Source organism: Artemia franciscana, chromosome 6 (assembly GCF_032884065.1).
Source record: "Artemia franciscana chromosome 6, ASM3288406v1, whole genome shotgun sequence".
Classification (NCBI taxonomy): Eukaryota; Metazoa; Arthropoda; class Branchiopoda; order Anostraca; family Artemiidae; genus Artemia; species Artemia franciscana.
In genome coordinates this window covers 17,392,744-17,413,916 of record NC_088868.1, presented here as the reverse complement: position 1 = coordinate 17,413,916, position 21,173 = coordinate 17,392,744, and the positions used below count along the sequence as shown (strand labels likewise).

Sequence of the window (21,173 nt, the reverse complement as noted above, 5' to 3'; positions counted from 1 at the left end):
AAAAATGAAAAGCAAAGACACATGCAATTAGAAGACTTGCGACAAAAAATATGTGAACGAGTCAGCGAAAATCAGCCTGGATAGCGAGAATCCAAACGTGTCAACATTGGAAACGATAGCGATGATAGATAGGGATTTTGACATGGATAAAGTCATCAATGCCTACTACAACTCTGTCAAAAAACAAAGGTTCTGCGATAAACAAACTGCAAATCATAGCGATGATTATTTGGTTCTGGATTTTGACATAGATAAGGTCATCAGTGCCTACAGTACCTTTGAAAATCAAAGCATTGACTAGATAAATCATTGGAAGAAAAATAAATTTCTGTCCCACTACCTGGACAATTAAAAAAGACAAAGGTTCGGCGATATATCTTTCATAATGACAAAACAAGCCGACGCAAAAGTTAAAGGTTCAATGAAAATTAACGTAGTTTTACGAAGGCATTACTTCTAATGTAAGGTACATTTGGAATACAAGGACACAAGGAATGTTCGATTAGCAATCACCATCAACAAAGCACCGGGACACAGGGAATATAAATGACGACCAGGACACTCAAAGAGAAATTACAGACCGGGACACCGGAACACAAATGACGACCGGGACAAAAATGACGACCGGGACACAGGGAATATAAATGACGACCGCGACATTCAAAGAGAAATTACAGACTGGGACACCGGGACACAGATGACGACCGGGACACAGGGAAACAACAACAACGGGGACGCCGGGGGGCACAGGGGGATATATAAATGACGACGGGGACACAGGGAATGTTCGATTAGCAATCACCATCAACAAAGCTCAAGGGCAATCATTAGAATAAAGAGGTATAGATCTGAACACAGATTTTTTTTCCCCATGGACAATTATATGTTGCATGTTCAAGAGTAGGTAAACCTGACAATCTATTTATATGCGCAGACAATGGGACAGCCAAGAATGTTGTATATTCGCAAGTTTTACATAGTTAAAAATATATATATATATCTATCTATATTCACAGGTGGGACACAGGGACACAACTACAATGGCGCGTAACTAATATGGCGCGTAACGACTAACGACTTAACTAATATTCAGGGATAATCATTCAAGTTGTCGAGTTAACAAAAAAAGCTGGAAAATAAAATAAAACTATAGGAGAAACATGGGAGTGGATTGGTTAGAGATAACCACTCAACTCGAAACTACAGAATCACTACGCTGATGTCCTCCGTAATATGAGAATAAGAAGAATGCAAGGAAAGTAGAAAAAGCATAAGAGTATGAATAAAGGAGGTGTGAAGAAGAGGTTATGAATAAAATTTCCAAGGATCTAAAAGATGCAACCACAGGGAACAATAGTGAAATTCTTCCGTTAAAGAGGAAGTGTTTATAGAAGCAATTTATGGTCAAAATTTGAGTTTTTCAGGTTTCAAGGTGGACCAGGATTTATGAAATCCATAGTTCCACTCTGACTAATCGTCTGCTCGCTAAATCAATTTTAGAATAAAAATAAAATAAAATACCTTTGAACTGAAATTATAAGTTGGTGCTCCTCTGATGGCTGTCCAAAGGTTTAGCATGTGACATGGTAACCAACAAATAACAAAAAGTGCCAGAACAAGAACCATTGCTTGAATTGCCCTTAATTTTGCTCTCTGTGTAGAGGTAACAGCACCAAGCAGTTCTCGGGACCGTCTTACATCCTAAAAGTCGTGCATATTAAAGGAATTAATCAACAATATTATCAAAGGTGTTATTCCGACAAAGCCTTAAGTGAAATTTTGTTGATTCAAACACATCAAGCGGCGATATTTGTGTTTAACTGTGTGCAAAGTCTAGTCCCGAAAACTTTTAATGAGTTTTACAGTTTTAGAAGTTCTGTTCATGAGCCTGATACAAGAAGATGTGATATCTCGGGTGTGGATATTAAAAACAATGTGAGATCTGGTTTACTTTGAAGCATCTTGGACCTTCTGTATGGAATTCGCTTCCTGTGAGTGTTAGGGTGACCGAACACCTCCCAAAGTTTAAAAAAGATTAAAAGAATATTTCTTGGGGAATGAGTGGGTTATTGGGCTGGAGAGAAGAGCAGTTTGACGGGGTGTGCTGGATAGAGTTGTATTTGGATTGTGGTTGTATCCTGGGGTGTTTGAGAGGGGATCGTCTTTTTGTTTATTATTATTATTATAATTAGTCTAAGGTGCTTCTAGGATTCTTTTTTCTTTTTTTATACTTCGGATGCCTTTGGGCATGTTTATGTAGTTAATCGCTAGGCGTTAGCAAACTTTAAAATTTTCCTAGCGTAAGTGATTTATATCTCTAATAGCTTATATTTGTGTTTAAAAATATAAAAATCATTAATAGATCACTTTTTAAGCTCAAAAAGGATGAAATAACAAGGATATGGCTCCATTTCTTCTTTTAGTTTGAATATCTGCATTATCGAGCTAGAGAAAGACTGAAGCTTGAATTTCAAATTAAAACAGACTAATAGACTTTCTTACTGGACATTAAAAATTAGTTGTGCTAGAGGCACCAAGGGTCAACTGCATAAAACTAAGTGAGCTAAATTATATGCGTATTTTCCTTTTGAGAAGTTTCGAAAAACAACCTTTATCTAAAAACTTTTCTTTCATTGAATGAAAACAAATCCCGCAAAAGGAACGTGAAGCTTTTTACCTATAATGACCACAGTGGAATGTTGAGTAGGTATGGCTCCTTAATCTGCCTTAGAAAAGTAGAATAGCATTTTACTTTTATCAGTACTACATACATCGGTAGTGCATAGGAAGTGATTCAAATTTGGACAAATAAACGAACAATTAGAAAGACTACGGAAAGGCAGGGGCCTAACTCCAGCACTTTTATTGGAGGGGGGGGGCAAGAGTGGTTTAAATAGGCACATCATACCAGGAAACACGTGTTGAAGAAAATAATATCATTCAACTCCTTTCAAGCCTTTTCTACTACGTTCTATGTGTTTTACGATACTTTTTCTCTCGTAAAATTTATTCAATTCAATTTATTTCTGACCCGTAAACAAAACAAAAGAGGGTTTATAGCCCTAGTGACGGAGTAAGACAAAACAAAAATAAAAAGAGAAAATAAACAATCAACGAAAAGAGAGATTATAATCAACAAACACAAACAAAACTACATACCATACGAAGAGGGAAGACCACTGGTGTTTAAGTTTTCTAGCGGAGGATTTGAAATCTTCCACTCTTTTATCAATATTGTTTGCAGGCAGAATCAATTTAAATTTTTGTACCAGAGAAGAATTACTGGTCCAAGGAGGCAGATGCAGCAGATACGTGGCGAATTTAAAATAGATTTAGTTAATATTTCTTTATTTGAAGCAGAAAAAATTCCAAACGGGGGACATAGCAAGAAGATGGGACAGAGTCAGACTGTTGTAAAGTTTGGAAAGGTGAAACCGACTAAGATTTGTGATATTAGACGCAAGCGAAGCATATGCAATTCGAATCTCTTAGGCGAGGTTTTGAATTACAAGCTTAATGCTTTCTTTAATACTTCTTTCAATGGGCATACCACGATAAATAAGGCTATCAGAAAGCGGAACAGATGTTTCAGAAATTTCAAGTTGCATATCAGAGTTACCCTTAAGATTGAAAGCGATTTCTATAGTTTTATCAACATTAAAATTCAGACCGATTTGCTGATATTGATGCTGGAGTTTAGAAAAAGTGCTCTTACTTCCCAAAAAGCTGCGACTTTGATTCAAAATATCATCAGCGTAGGTAAATAAAGAAACATTAATTCCACCATAGATTTATGTGCAGTCGACAGAGAATTAAGCAGCAGAAACTGAGCTATTAAAAAGAGCAGGAAAAGTTAAACCAGCATGTCTGAAACCCTTATATATTGAAAAGATCCAAACCCCTTTTATTTTAGCTTTAAGATGACTATACATATAATGGAGACAGTTCATAACAGAAGGATCAACTCCTCTTTTTATAGCTTCTGACAAAACCTGGGCAAATATACACGAATCAAATGCTCTAGCTATGTCAAGTGCGCAAAGAACAAGGAAATCACCAGATCCTTCATCAGCTAGAACATTAAAAAGGGCATAAAGAGCATCCTCCCGACTTAATTGTTTCTTGACACCAAACTGATATGGAGGAGCATAACACTTACAAGAAATTTCACTGAGAATAATAGACTAAAAAATTTTGAACGAGGTACACTAAAAGGCTATAGGGCTGTATGATTGACAATCTTCAACATCTCTTTTTCCCTTTTTGGGAATAGGAGTGATCTGGCCATTGCAAAACTGTTGTGGCACCACACCTGAAGAAATTGACTTTTACCTTTACTAAATAAGTGCTGCCGAAAGTTTGGTTTCAGATTATGTCTAGTGTTTGGTCGGGCCTTTCAGCAAATATTACTTTGAACGAGAATATAGAAGATGGAAAAGCTTGCTGAGAGTGTCCTATGAAGATAGTATAAAAATTTCAGGATCTATTTCTACTATTAGTAGTAGTGCCGACGTCATCGCAGGCAACGCTCTAGTTTTGCCTGTAGCAAACAGCCGTAAGGTATCTAGCCATAAACGGAAGTAGAATAGAGCCGTATATGTAAGGGTGGTCATTGAGGTTTGGAGGGGCTCATTTGATAGGAAATTGAAAATTCTATTGCCCTTTTCATGAGTCAAAAGTGAATAAAAGGCAACTAGCCCCAGCCCACGCCCTTTTTAGCTAACCTCCCCCGAAAGACATCTGATCCAAATGTTGAGATAGCCCTCTTGTTGAAAATAGTTTAAAGGTTAAATAACTATACCTTCGGGATTGAAATGACTCCCCATAGCTCCATGGACAAGGGCTATAAGTTATCCAAATTGCCCATAGTTCATATATTGGGTCTTTTTTGTCTTTTTTTTCTTCACTACTACCGGGGCACTGGAACATCATAGAAAAGGCTCATTTGAAAGTAAATTACTGTATTTAATACCTTGAGCAATCAACAAAACTTAATATCTAAAAATAGGATGTTGAGGGGGAGGGTTGTGAACTAAATCAAAATATTCTACGTGTTCCAGGTGCTCAAAAAAAGAATGTACGCTCAAAATCTAAGGAGCTGCTGCGGGTATTAGATTTAAAATTTCAGGAGAATATTGAGGAAGATGTGCATTAAATCGGAAGACACGAGGTGCATCCAGTTTTTCAAAGGGTGTATCTGGGCCTATCTATATTTATCTAAGAAACAACTACGCGTACTAAGTTGAATCTTTCAGGGAATGCTAAGGGCGATGTTAAACTAAATCAAAGGCACTTCATGCATCCAGGGAGTCAAAATGACATATCTGCAATATTTCAGGCACAGTTAAGGATATTACGCTGAAACATGCAGAAAGCTGAGGGAGATGTTGACTTAAAAGCATTATATGGACCCTGAAAGTTTCACTTCCACTAAGAAAATGTCGACTGGGATGGCAAACCAAATGAAAAGACGCCATGTGCATCCAGGTTGTCAAAACATTATATCTGAAATATTTCGGGAACAGCTAAGGGTATTAAGTTGAAACTTTCACAAAATGTCAAGGGAGATGTTCAACTTGATCAGAAGACACTGAATACGCCCCAATTGTTAAAAGGACGTATCCCCAATATTTTTGGAACCTCTAATGGTACAAAATTGAAACTTTCAGGGCATGTTGAGGTGGATGTCGAGTTAACTCATAAGATACTATGTACTTCCTGGTTGTCACAATGGTGTATGTCCTTTACGGCCAGAATAGATAGGTTATTAAGGATTTTGAATTCAATCAAAAGACATTATGTGCATCTATGTTTTCAGAATGATACTACACCAAGCAAAAATGTAGTTGTATGAAATAAAATCAAAGATCACGCTCAAATCGGATATTCTAATTCTTAAGCCCAAAACCTAAAAAATTGGAGAAATAATTTTAGTATTAACCAATAATAGAAATTTGGCAATCAAAGACGAACAGAAATCAAGTTGTTTAAAAACTTTCTGAAAATTTAGTTTATCAAAGAAGAGTATAGAGCTATATTAAAACTTAAGACGAACAGAAATAAAGTCGTACAATAATTCAAACTTAAAAAAAACAGAAATTACTATCAAAGAATAAATGAAAACCAAAACGAACAGAAATTGAAATAAATAATCGCAATAAACCTAAGGTGGTGTGCTTGTAACTGAACCGTCGTGGAACTGAACCCCTGTAACTGGATCCCCGTGCAACTGAAACCTCCGTGCCACCAAAATCTTGCGTAAATAACCCTCGTGCAACTGAACCCCATTTAGCTGAACCACTGTGCAACTGAACCATCGTGTAACTCGAACCCCGTGCAACTCAGCCATCGTTCGACTGAACCCCTTGAAACTGAACCCTCATGCAAACTGAACCCCCATGCAACTGAACCCCCGTGCAACTGAACCCTGTGCACCTTTTATAAATATGTTATAAATATGAGGCAATATCATGGGGTAAAACAGAAGTTTGAATATCTACATGTTCAACTTTGTTGGGAATACTTGTTTTTTAAGGTCATGATATAAATGCCTATCAAGATCATTCATGAAAAAGTTCCGTTTTGTCGTCACAATAAAAAAGAAAATTGGACTTCAAAAACCATTAAAGTAAGATTTGTTTCTACTTCTTTCAGATGAATCGAAACTGTCCTGAACGTTGAGTAATAAACATCTGTGTTTGAAAATCTTTGAACTTTGTTAATTTAGAAAACAAATTTTGGTCAGATGGCTTTAAGGATATTGCAGCTAAAATGGACATGGGAAGGGGACTGGTTGCTCTCCGACCTCTTTTCACTCCCCTTAACATACCCTGAAAGTTTACTTAATATCCTCAGCTGTTCTCGACATACTGCAGATACGTCTTCTTATAAAACTGAATGCACTTAGTGTATCTTTTGATTTAGCTGAAGACGTCCCTAAACATTTCCCAAACGATATGACGGCTGATACAACCAACCTTAGATATTATCAATCAACTTTAGATATTACCATATTAGATATATTAGACATACTGGTATTTCCTCTTCACAGCCGATAAAGAAAATAGTGTTTTTTTTTGTTTTTGTTTTTTTATTTTATTGTGTTTGAGATTCTTCTAGACATTTCTTTAAACTTTGACCTTAAGACTCCAAGCTTTTTTGGATATCCAGCTACAAACGTGCCCTTGTTTCTTGATAAAAAAAAATATTTGTTAACAATAGGTGACGCGCAATGCTTACAGCCCTTGCCACAGGGGCTAGGGATTTTGGACCCTAGAGTCATAGTTATTAAGCTTAGGACTGTTTTAAATAAAATTGCTCTCTCAAAATATTGATCGGGTGCGTTTTGGGGAAATAGCGGTTGGAAGAGGGAGGCTGACTGCCCTTCGATTATTTTTTATTATTAATAAGTGAACTAGAGATTTTGATTTCCAATCGAATGAGCCTCCTCCAGAATTTGTGTCATCATCCGTTCCATAAAAAACCTTGTATTTCAGCAACGAGCAACTTGCATAGCTTACAGCCTTTGTCCCATGGGCTGTGGGAGGTTTGGTCTATCATGAGGGCATTATTTGTCGGCCTTTGGGATTATATTGACCAAAAGGGTTATGTCACAATTTTGATCGGACATATTTGGGAAAAATACATTTGGGGAAAAATATTGATGTATTTGGGAAATTTGGGTTATGTCAAAATTTTGATCAGATACATTTGGGGAAAAAGAGTGTGGGGGACTGTTTGCCCTCCAGTCACTTTTTACTCTTAAAAAATGCACTAGGGGTTTCAATTTGCAGTCGAATGAACTTCATCCAAAGTTTACCCGACCACCCCCTCTATATGAAATGAATCTGGAAAAATTCTGTTCCATGGACTTTTTTAGTTTTTTTTTGAGTAGTCAAGACTTTAACAGTGAGTCAGGACTAAGTTTGGTTTCGCATCGTTGGTAAATTCTAATTACCATAGCTTGTACTTGTGTTATTTTACACCAATGAGAAGTTTTATGGCAGTCTTTTTGGGAAACCTAAAACAAAGAATTTATAAGACAACCATGTCCCTCCCGTGCCCTTTTTTACTGCCCTCCCCCAAAAAACATCTGTTTTAAATTTCAAGATGGCCGTTTTGTTCAAAATAGCTGAAAAGTCCCATAATTATGACTATAGGGATGAATATCCCTTGGATACTCATCCCTTATCCCATGGATACTAAAACCCGTATCCCATGGATAAGGGTTTTAGTTTACACAATTTGTTCATTGTTTAAATATGGGATTTATGATTAGGAAAGGGGAGCATTGGTGAAATTTCGTAAAATCCTGAGGGCAAGGGACAAAGTTGGAGTTTTCCAAATCAATACCCATTTCTCCGAATGCTTGAATCATGTAGGCCTATATCAGTTTAGGCACAATTTTTGAAGAAACTAACTTTCAGCTGGGGGTGGGTGCGAACTGGGGTCTTGGAAAGAGGGGATAAACTACCACATATAAAATTACATCCCTGAAGGGGGGGGGTATGTTTGATTTCTGGCTTTAAAAAGGGTAAGGGTATTAAGGTGAAGCTTTTCTGGAATCTTAAGGGGAGTATCGAGCTAGGTAAAAACATATTATGCTCATGCCAAATAAAAAGGGCATACCAACAACACCTCAGAAACGGTTTAGGGTATTAAGTTGAAACTTACAGGATATGATAAATGGTATTTTTCAACCGACCAAAACTGAAATGTGCATACTATTACCTCTACTACTATCACTACTACTTCTGCTGTTACCGTTACTACTGCTAATATAGATACTGCTGCTACTTCGATTATTACCAAAATTAAGGGTATTAAGGTGAAAGTTTTAGGGAATGTTGATGGGGAATTTGAACCAAACCAAACAATATGTGCATGCAGTTGCAAAAGGGCGTATCAGCACTACCCTGTGAAAGGCTTTGAGTATAATACTAGAAACTTTCAGGAATGCTGATGGGGAGGGTTGGACTAACCAAAAGGTGCTATGAAATACTTCTAATATTTCAATACTATTACGACGACGATTGGCCCTTTTTGGGGCCCCTTCCTATCTTTAATAGGGAAAAGTCCAGATTTACTATTTCTTCTCAATTTATCAACATGCAAGTGCAAAATATTGCTATTATGCCGCCTGGCTTCACCTTCCACATCTTTAGCAAATTCATCCATGGCCTCCACTTCACACCTCCTTATATTCTTCTTATTTACATTACTGTACATTTATTTTATTTTTATATGATTTATCACTAAATAATTCTCGCACAGGCCCCTCATCCTCTCAGTTAAACATAAAGCATTTTCACTTGTATTCCTAGCTGTGTTTCTAAATTTATTGCTTAAGAGACCATCAGCGACTTCACAAAGAATTTTCCAGTGATTACTCCATTTATTTTTTATGTTGTCAATTTTTAAACTCTTCAGTTTAGTATTTAACTGTCCCTGGAAAGTTTCTTCTAAATTCATATTTTGGAGTCTATCAGCGTTGAAAACAAAAGAGAGCTACACGAGATTTCAGTTACACGAGGGTTCAGTCACTCAGGGGTTCAGTCGCACGGGGGTTCAGTTGCACGGGATTTCAGTTGCCAGGGGGTTCAGTTGCACGGTGGTTAAGTTACACAGGAGTTGAGTTGCACGGGGTCAGTGTCACGGAGGTTCAGATACAAGGGCTCAGATGCTTGGGGTTCAGTTTTGATGGAGCCCAAACATAAAGATAAGAGGTAGTGATATAGATTAAGCAATATAAAAATGAAAATGAACAGTCAAGCCAAATTTTAAAACAAACACTTTAAGGCACCCCTCTAACCGTAAGCCTCCTAAATTATTTTGTGTCGAGCCCTATATGACGATCCCAAGCTCTCTTTGAAAAAAGAAAAAACTTTGTCCTAATGCCTTTGAGCAAAAACAAATCCTGCTTTTTTAAATCATGTAAACGCGCAGTAATGGATAGCAAATCCACATAATTTTAATAATGAAAACATTTCGCTTATATCTTCGAAGAATAAAGAACATAAAAATTTAAGCTTTCCCTGGCATCAGAATTTAGGCTATTTCTAAGATTTAAATACAAAATAGTCCGTAAAAATATAATCGTTTAACTGAATAGCATGGATTTATTTTTAGAACATATTGAATAACAGTTGCCTCTTCTTATGTATCTTGGAATTTATAACATTGATTTAAGGACACAAATCATTAGCATCGAATAAGATTGGTTTATTTCAGTATATAGCCCTTACGATTTCATCTTGATATGTATTTTTGGGTTAATCGCCTTGAGACAGGTTTGGACCGATCATATCTAGTCTTGCCTACCCCGTGTGAAGTAAATATTTACCTGTAAATGTAGCCAGGAGATAACAGTTCCTTAGAAAAATCTTTTTTTCATTTTTGTGTATTTTCAATAACCATGGGATATGAATTTTCTTCTTTGAACTTTGCTTTATTTCTTATAGTGAAGAAACCGATCCATAAAAAAACAGTTTGTGTAAGACTTAAAACAGTGTCTGAGTGCCTTTTAAATGTGAGCCTACTACTGGTCATGCTTCAATCGGTACCTCCTACCGGGGTCGGTACTTTCTAGCATCTATAACAGTGTAATTATGTTGATCATTTTGGTACCATTCAAAGTTGTCTAAATTGGGGGAAACACTACTGCTGTTACTACTGACAACTCACTCCAGCACCAAGCCACCTGAGACCAACGCTGCTACAATCGCTGTGTTCAAGAATAGGAAGTTGCTAATTCTAGTGTTCTATGATTTTTCAAAAATATTACTTTAAATTTACTAAGTATTAGAAAAAATTAAATAGATATCCTTCGGAGCCTATACTGGCAGATAGGGTCTCGAACTGACGTTTCAGTTGCTGGGGGGTTCTTCTACTGGGACAGGTAGCAATCCTTTCACCCAACCTTGTTGCAGCGGGGATCAATGCCTGGGAAGAGCCGTTCATAGGGGGGGGAGAGTAATTTGAGCAGCTGTCCCGAATGCCATGTCTTTGAGGTTGTCCACTTGCGATCAAATTTTTCAATTTGATTTGTACTTTTTTTTGCATATATTTGAGTCGAGAGGGAAGGTGCTGTAATTAATTTTTCCCGGGTATTGCCAAGCAGAGCATCAATCTACTGTGCCACAACAGGTTAGTTTAGTATTATTCAGGGTTATTTGAAATTAAATTAAGGTTTATCTCTCCCAGCTATTGAATTAGATTTGTTTCGGTTCATTATGGTTCCTTGTGGCATTTATTGTTAGAAAAATAAACCAAAGGAGAAGCTTTAGTATGTTTAATTTTCTTTCTCCTTGTTTATAAAGCTGACAGTTTATGAACTTAGATATTAATTACTGTCATCAGCCAACTCCAAAATCTTACGCTCTGCAAAAAGTAATTTTCATATTAAGGTCTCTCATGATAGACGAATTCATGTCAAAGAGCATAAAAGATACTCAATATCTTGGATGTTTTTCCATAGGAAATCGTACGTTAGTGTTTTCTCTTGCGTAATCTCCTTAGACACCATTACTCCACTTTTATCTGACCATGGGATTTTGACCAAACAATCAAGAGTTAGACATTATGGAGCTTGTATGAAAACTGGGTTTAGATTGACTAAGAATGAATTACTAGAGGCGCAGGTAGTTTTTTTCTGTGCCTGGGACGATGCCAGTTCTTACTCCCCATCCCCCCACTCCTAAGCTTAAGTGACCGTCTTTCATGAATTACATGGTATACATATAATACATAAATACAATGAAGATCAAAAAAGTAGAATAGACAAGGGACAGTGTGTTTTTTTCGCAGTAAACAATGTTTGGAAATTTAGCAAGAAAGGTCTTGATATGATTCAAAAACGCAAGTGCTTTGAAAGGTAGAGAAAGGTGTATCAGATATTTAAAAGATGAACTATCTAAGGATAGTTTTAGCTATTCGATAATTGACTGCATATACAGTACGACACTAAGCTGAACGAAGAAGGCGGTTCGATTATACTTTCTAGGGAATCAGAGGCAGTGCTATAGCGTTGCCTATAGTAAAGACCATAAAGCTTCAATGTTTATTGTTATTTATTGCTTTTACCCATGGGCACTCCATACTGAAGGGGTGATCGTTGCCTATACTAAAGACCATAAGGCTTCAATGTTTTATTATTATTAATTTTTTTACCCAGGGGCACTCCATATTGAAGGGGTGATCGTTTCAGCTTTGGAGATGTATTCGATCGATTGACTGTATATATAATAGAACACCAACCTGTACGAAGAAGGTGGTTCGATTATACTTTCTAGGGCATACTTTCTAGTTCGATTGGAAATTGGGAATTGGAGTGCACTTTTTTAGAGTCAAAAATGTATGTATCTATGTATTTATTTATAACCCATCATAGAAAATAATGAAGTGATGGAGTACATTGGAAAAAAAAGGAAAAAAAGAAGAAAGAAACAACATATCGTAATTACATTCTAAAATACAAACAAAAATAATTCCATGTCAAAAAAAGACATTTTGCCATTCATGGCCGGTTTGCTTATTGCACATGTGTACATTCAGCTCAGCTAACTTGGCACACGGGTCAGACAAGCTATATTTTTTCATCAAATAGGAGTTGTGGGTCCACGGAGGAACTCGCAACAGAAACTTAGCAAATTTGAAGAAAACGCGTTTCATCCTAAGATGGTCAGATTCACTAAATATAGGGTAAAACGGTAATAATACAGAATATGTGGCAGGACGACACTATTGTAAATTCTCGCAAGATGTGCTCTACATCACATTTTTCAGCATTCAGGGAAAGTCCAATATCACTGTAGTCAGAGATCAATATCACTGTAGTAGTAAATTATCAGAAGGTAACTAGTCCCCTTCCTCCACGCCCCCCCCCCAAAAAAAGCCCTTTTTTCCAAACCCACCCGATAAATTTTTTGAGATGGCTGTTTTGTTAAAATCAGTTAAAACATCAGATAACAAAACTCCAGGGTTAACACAACCTCCCAGAGCCTGGGGGCAGGCGTTATGCCCTTGAGGCATATATGGTTTTTATGGAAGGGGTACTCGTTTAATCTTCAAAGGGGGCTCATTTGATATAAAGTTGAAAGTTCTAGGTCTCTTTTGAAGATCGAAAGCGATCGGGGGGCAAATAACCCATCCGATAAAAATTTTGAGATAGTCATTTTATTAAAAATAGTTAAAATATCAAATAAATAAACACTGTGAGGTCGACACCACCCCCAACGCCCGGAGCAGGCGTTGTAAGTTATGTCCCGGGGGAATATATGGCCCTAGTGGAAGGGATGCTAGTATAAACTTATGAGGGGGCTCATTTTATAGAAAATTCAAAGTTCTAGGTCACTTTTTAAGAATCAAAAGATATCGGAAGGCAACTATCCCCCCCAGCCGTTTCCCCCCATACCCATACGGTAAAACTTTGAGACAACTCATTTTGTTGAAATTAGTTCAAACATCAGGTAACAAAACTCCAGTGTTGAGAAAACTCTAAGGTCAACACAGCCCCCCAGAACCCATGGCAAGGGTAGTAAGCTATGTCCTGGGAGAATATATGGTTGTTATGGAATGAATGCCTATATAAGCTACAGATTGGACTCATTTCGTAAGAAATTGAAAGTTTTAGTTAACCTTTTTAGAGTCAAAACATATCGGAGGGTAATCCACGCTCTTTTTTTCCTGAAACCAATCGGATAAAGTTTTCAAAAAGCTGTTTTGTTAATTTTAGTATAAACATCAGAAAATAAAAACTCCGGGGTTATCACAGCTCCCTAGAGCCTGGGGACAAAAGCCTTGGTCAAAGTGACCAAGTTCAGTGTTCTTTTTGTGCAGGTGTGATTGGAAACTGTGAAGAGGGCAATGTGCCGATAGATGAATATAGAAGATGCTTTAAAACATATCATTCTGTTCAAGGAGTTGATGTGGGAAACATTCCAGAGAAACTTCCTGCTTTAACTGGAGGCTATGACATTTGTGAGTGACATATGTGATCAAGAATCTATAGTCAAAAGTATATTAATTTTGTCTGCAACCACCAGGGTATACATCCCGAACTTTAAAGTCACAAGAAGAAGATAGTGCTTTTAAATAAGAGGATGTTAGACTAAGAAGGCTTAATGGAAGGTGATCAAAGGATTTCATTGATACCGTCGAACTGGAAAAACTGGTGTGGTGGTTTTATCTGAACTCATTTGTCAACTTATTTCATATTTCAGCCAGATGTACGACTGAGTGGTAAATTGCGCTTCGTTGAATGAAAAGTTAGTTTGTTACCGGCGTTACAAGTGAATAGAGGTCTGAATTTTTATATGCTGTACCGTAGATTAAATAAATTTGCGTTTCTCTATACGGGTTATGACATAAGTGGTGTCAGAAGTGGGATTGTTAACTGAATATACAGTGAAACGATGAAACTTGGATTTTTAATCTGGTTAAACTATAGCATATATTAAGGTAAAGAATCCAAAATTTTTTGTAGCATTTAGCGCCGTTAAATAAGACACTTTTTTGATTTTTTTTTTTCGTTATCTCCGTTGAAATATCTCTTATTTGGGTATAGTCTAAAACGTAGTAACGAAGAATTTGTGGTAGCTGAGACTTTGCCCAAATTTTGCGTTAAATTTTCCACTATTTATAAGCTGAAAAATATTCATAATCTGTTTGTGCTTCAGTTTCGATATCTTTTTTAAATAATCCCTGAAAAGAAGTTTCAACTGTTATTATCATTTGCTAAAATTATCTCCCATATTAAACTGTTTGCGCTAGGAGAGATATTTTCTATATTAGCAGGGCATTGATCTAAAGATGATTTTTGGTTTCCGTCGATAGTTAGCCCTGCATTTACTGCGTTTTCTATAAAAAAACCTTAAATGCCCTCGGGACATAAGTTACAACTCTCGCCCCGGGCCTCTGGAAGGCTGTGTCAATCCCAGAGGAATATCCGATATTTCAACTATTTTCAACGCAATGGCTACTTCAAAAGTTCAATCGGATGCATTTGGGGAATATAGGGTGTAGGGATTGCGTTGGATGACTTTTGACTCTTGAAAAGGGAACTAGAACTTCCGATTTCCAATCGAACCAGTCCTCTCCAAAATTTATGCGACCAGTCTATTCATAAGAATCTTATATGTCCCCGAGGCAAAACTTACAACACTTCTCCCCAGGATCGGGAGTCTTTGTCGACCCCAGAATTTTTGTTATCTGATCTTTGGACTATTTTGAATTAGTGGCTTTCCAACAATTTAGATTAGATGCTTTTGGGGAAAGCAAGGGAAACTCTTAAAAAGAGTACTAGAAATTCCAATTTCCAATCGATTGAGACCCTCCGAAGTTTATACGACAACCCGTTCCGTATAAAGTGTCTCCGAGAAAAAATGATAACTAATAAACAATAATAGAACACTAGAGCCTTATGACCTTTACTATTATTCCCACTAAATTAAAAAAAAAGATTATCCAACTGAAAGTAAGGGGCAACATGTAGGGGTTGCTTCCTCCTCAAAACATAACTCTTCTTACTAAAGTTTTTTCAACTTGTAAGAAGCTTTAAAAACTAATTAAAGGTCCCTTGTGTTTCGAGAGTCATCGTTGAATAATAGGACAAAAATGTCACACTTTAGTGTAAAGAGTGAGGTATGGAGGGAGGGAGCGACCCTCCTCATATACGTAATACTTTTGTTCGGTTTAATTTTAATGTTGTTCCTTACTTTCAGTTGAAAAAACTTGTTTTTCTTTTAATTTAATTTCTGATAGTTTTTTAAACAATGCCAGGTAATCCAGCTCTCCCTGTATGAAAAATACCTTCCCCCACCAAAAATCGCTCCATGGACAAATCTTCCCTTGTGGCCCCCCTCCAGGAAATTACCCCAAAAAGCATTTGTATACTTCCCAATAGTCAATATTATATGTAAACGATGGGCTTAATTAACAGCTTTTATCCCTTCCCCAAACAGCTGTGGTGGGTCGTATCATCGTCACAGATGAAGCCATTAGATATTTCGGCTATTTTCAACAAAATGGCTATCTCAAAATTTTGATCGAAATCTTTGGGAAAAATGGGCATGGGAAGGGGGATACCTACCCTCCAACTTTTAGTCACTTAAAAAGGACACTAGGACTTTTGATTTGCGATCAAGTGAGACCCCTACCGATCTTCTAGGATAACTGGTTTGATATGATCAACCCTGAAATAAAAACGAGCTAGATCTACGTTGCATGGGCAACGTGGGGTGTTGCGGCAACCTTTGTTCGGCTTCGCAGAGCAAAGCGTTGTGAGAGCAACACTTTGTTTTTGTTTCCTCGCTTCGATTAAAGACTGAAGTTGTTAATCTCTAAGGATCTTAAAATAAATACTAGGTACACCAACTCGCAAAAATCGTGAACCCCTCATTGCAACTAGCAAAAGTTGTAAACCCTCATCGCCGAAGGTGATTGTTGCCTAACAGCCGATTATTACTTACAAGTCCCCTACATGTCTAACCACTGAAACCAAATTGGTCTTACCAACAAATACACCGGACACAAATAATAGGTACACCTACTAGAAAAAAGTTCCGAACTCCTCATTGCCGAAGATGATTATCAGTTAACAGTCGACTGTTGCTTAAAACTCCCCTGTATGTCAAACAATTGGTATCGACCTATTTTTGGTTTCAGTATGTACCTTACTACTGAAGTTGTCAACCCCTTTAAACATTCACTGGTACATCTCATGAAGGAATTTTTCTACCAAAAAATGGATGACATGTACTTTGATCAGCTCATCAAGAGCAATCGACTGCCGTCGAAAAAACAAATCTATCTGTTTTAGTTCAAAAGTTGACTTTTTTGCCGTAGACCAAGTAGCAAAGGATAAACTCTAATTTCTTTAGCAATGAGAGAAGTCTTAAAGTTTAAGAGGCACATCTAATACCATTTCTGTATCGGCCAATTTTTGGTTTCAGTGTGTACCTTACTACTAAAGTTGTCAACCCCTTTAAATTTTCAAACTGATATATCTCATGGAGGAATTTTTCTACCAAAAAATGGATGACATATATTTTAATCAGCTCATTAAGGGCTATCGACTGCTGTCGAGAAAAAATGTATCTTTCTTAGTTCAAAAGTTGACTATTTTGCCGTAGGCCAAGTTTCCAACGTCATCACTTAGAAAGAAGCAAAGGATGAACTCTAATCTCTTTAGCAATGAGAGACTTTTAAATTTTAAGAGGCACATATGATACGATTTCTCTACCGCAATTCCAAGTGCAAAAAAACAAATGATAAACTCAGCTGAAATCACGAACAGAAATGGGTAGAAACAATAGTTTTTTGGCCCCAGGCAAGAGTTGTACGAAGCCTTCCGAAATGCAAAGTCATATTCATAAATCCGGCCTAAGGTCCACAATTTTCGTAAAAATCACAGAGGTTAGACCCTTATCACTTTCTAGGAACAAGCTGAAATCGGGGTGCTAGGAAAAAAACACGACGAAACCAAAGTGTTGCTTAGCAACACAACAAAAACGTATCCATGATCTTGCTTCTGGCAAAAAATGCCAAATTCAACATTTTTGTATGTAGGAGCTTGAAACCTCTATAGCAAGGTTTTCTGATATAGTAAATCTGATGGTATGATTATCATTAAGATCACTTGATATTTCAGAGGTCTTTCCCCCCTTTTTCAGAAATTTGGTAAATTTTCTCATGCTTGCAACTTTTTATAGGTAATAGTAAACTTAATGAATTCATATATTCAGAATAAGCATCAAAATTCGATTCATCAAAATGTTCATCTGTCCCCCATGTGCTTTTTTCCGTCCTGGAAGAGGTGTACATCTGAAGGCTTTATTCACGAAGGTGTGGTGTGGATGGCGAAATGTATGGTCGAACCATCGGAGTCTTTTATTTAATTGTAGTGACCAAATTAAACCACTGATGGCAGATATTGCGGAGCTCGTCACTGGTAACTCGATCATGCAGTTTAATGTCAATGGTTCTCCTTAGACATGAATGGTCAAATAAGTTCAGGGCTTGAATGTCAGATACTTTCAGAGCAAATGTCTCACAGCCGTATAGTAAGACAGAACGAGGGCATGATATATCCTTATTCTTATCTTCAAACAAACTTTTTTCTGGTTCCATATAGAATGAAATAGCTGGGTGAAGATTCCAGTTACTGAAGGAATTATCGACTGAATTTCTTATGTGCATCCTCCTATTGGGTTTACTAGAGAGTCTAGGTACTTCAGGAATCTCCTCCGTTAGAATTACCGTTTAGGTACTTCTAGAATTCAGGAATCTCGTCTATGGGTGACTGTTCTAGTAAAATTGAGGGTTCTTAAGCTGATATGCCTGACACCATGACTCTTCTGTTCGAGGAACTTATCTTCAGGCCGATAAGCAAATATTGTCAGCGTAGTTCAGATCGGTGGTCACAACGTTGAGACTTACTTCAACGCCTGAAAAGGTCGCCACTGGTCTGGTCATAATCGAGACGATTACGAAATTAAATAAGACAAGAGACAATATACATCCCAGTCAGACACCAGACTCAATTTGGAACATCGAGGAGAGCTTCCCATCTATCTGAATTTAGGCCCGCGTATGCTGGTAGTATGCTTGGATAATTCTGACTGTCTGGCCTGACACTGCATCCTCTGTCTTGCCTGGTCATGACCTTTGATAATCCATCCCTTAGAACAGAATTAAAAGCTGTGATAAAATCTAAGAATATAGACACTGTCGGTTTCTGGTGTTTTGCCCTCTGTTCAAAGGTTTGTCTTAAGACGAATAGTTGGTCGATTGTTCTCATGCCTGGGTGGAATCAGCGGATGATCGGGCCTTGTCTTCATGTTACGCTGGAAACAAAACTATTATGTAGCACTATGGCAAATATTTTGACAGCAGTGCATATTAGAGAGATCCCGCGATAAATGCTACATTTTGTCCTTAGCCCTTTTTGAAGACCGGAATGATGAAAGTCTCCCCAATCCTGCGGAACCATCTCTTTTTCCCATATAAGACAGGTTAGTTTATACAGCCTGCTTACAAGTGCTGTTCCTCCATACTTGTAAATTTTAGCTGGAATAGCATCAGATTGAACCTTTAGAGGTTTTGCAAATTCGGGGTGGTAGAGTGAGTTTAAAAATTAATGTTAAGAAGACTAATTCAACAAGGTAGGAATAAGTGAAGATGAAAAGGTGACATTGGGTAACAAAAAATTGGTCAGAAGAACAACTTCACTTGCCTTGGTATTATTATTAGTGAGAAGACTGTGAAAAGACTGTGGGAGTAGTGAAGATGTTAAAAGTAAAATGGCCAATTCTCGGGATTTTTCTCTCACAGTACCGGCTGACTGGCAGTATTTTAAACAGTAGGGTGCACTAGAAGTGTGGTTCAATTTCAACTTTTAGGGCTACAATGAGAGGAATTTTGAGATGACTAGTGCACATTATGTGGGTAACGGATGACAAATTGTCGAAGATTGTCCTTTTTGGCCAATCGTCTAGGGCTAAACAGAAAGCAGGTCGTCTGCGGTTGGGGTGGGAGGATGTCACAAAGAAGGATTTAAAGGAAATGCAAACTTCCTGGGAGTGTTTAAAGAGGGAGATTTTGAATAGATTATGATGGAGGAGGTGTGAACGTAACTGTGTCTGCCTCAGCTGGCTTGGTTGCTGCGGTGAGTTGTTAGTTGTGGTTAGTTGTGGTTGTGAGTTGTTATCCATTGTTACTAAGACTCTGTTTTCTAAAGTTTTGGCTACTATTGAGGTGCATCACTCCTTACTTACAGTTACATTTCACAACAGTTACCATTCCGGAATCAACTTCTAATGACAATTCTTTCTCACTTGACAGTTTCTTCCGAAACGCGTTTTTAAAATTCTTTTGTTAATATGGGGAAGATTCCGTCCTTTACTAAGTTACATCTGACATTGCAGCCGTGATGACGCCGCAGTCACGATAGAGCCAAAAGCTTGATTCGGCTTTGCGCGAATGCTGTTCTCAGGTGTTTTTTTGCTGTGACGAGGTGGTGTTAGGTTTATTATTTATCAAGTGCTCTAGCAGTAAACTCTGAATAAAATTTAAACAGTAGCATCGGTCAACTTGACTTCTTAAAGTATATTGTGCTCCTTTAAAATAGTTCACTTGAAACTGCATTTCAGTTTTCAACCACTCAATCAACGGTATACATTTTTTACCATTGACCGCGCCAGGACATTATTTATTTCATATAATCTTTTCAGAATAATATTTACGGTATTAACTTTAAACAAAGATCTATGTTTCAACATTAAACTATTTGATTAAATTCACTAGGTGATCGGCACACCAACAGTATATCTACCTAGTCAAATTTCTCATAAGTTTTTCTCAATCTAACAGATTTTACATCTAAGCGATCCGTAACCCTATCATGCCCCTGACAGGGGCAAAATTCTATCTTTCCATGGAATTGTTTTTTACTTGGGTTTTCAGAAACTAGTAAAAGTCGTACACTATAATCTGTCAAGAAAACAAAAAAAAACTTCTTATCTCAGGAGGGGGAGTTTTGTTGACCAGCCTTATTTAAAGGATAAATTGCAATAGAAATGACTGAAGTCTCCCACAATCTGTTAAGCTTGCGTTTTCCAAAGATAATTTTGGGCATTTACTTTTTGGTTGACAGAATTGCTGGTCGAAACACAAAGAAAATTCAGTTCTATTCCCTTTTAATAGTTTTCATTATTTACTTATTACATTGTTACATTAGATTAATAATCTATTAAATTAGATTATTACGTTACATTCAGCAGATCTGTTAGATCGAACTTATTTGATTATCTCATGTCAATGGAAAATGTTCAACGGTGACAGAAAAAATAACCTAGTCCTACCTTTGCTAATCTGCAAATAAGTATCGTGTAAATTGCAGACATGAATAAAATTGGAGTGACAAAGCCAACAATAATATTAAATGACATAGTGGTAATAGGCTTGTATCCATATCCACTTTGTGTTTGGAGATAACACAGCTGATGGATTGGTTTCCTATAACTGCGGAATTCTTCCATAGTCCTATTAAAAGTTGGCTCCAAAGGCTGGATCATTTGGAGATGATTGAAACACCCAATGCCCAATGTTATTGATATAGATAGCATCCAAATAAAACCTGAAATTTGAATCCTGTTAACTTGGGAAGTGAATGACGA

The 21,173-nt window shown here is 37.2% G+C and overlaps 1 protein-coding gene across 1 annotated transcript in view; it reads right to left on the bottom strand.

The window, feature by feature from the left end:
- The window catches only part of LOC136028121 (neuromedin-K receptor-like), a 114,356-nt gene that overhangs the window by 20,972 nt on the left and 72,211 nt on the right, over window positions 1-21,173 (bottom strand). Inside the window, exons 3-4 of the mRNA XM_065705764.1 lie at window positions 20,859-21,133; window positions 1,522-1,701 (exon numbers count right to left, since the gene is read on the bottom strand). Of these exons, the coding sequence (XP_065561836.1) occupies window positions 1,522-1,701; window positions 20,859-21,133 (455 nt within the window). The remainder of the gene's footprint in view (window positions 1-1,521; window positions 1,702-20,858; window positions 21,134-21,173) is intronic.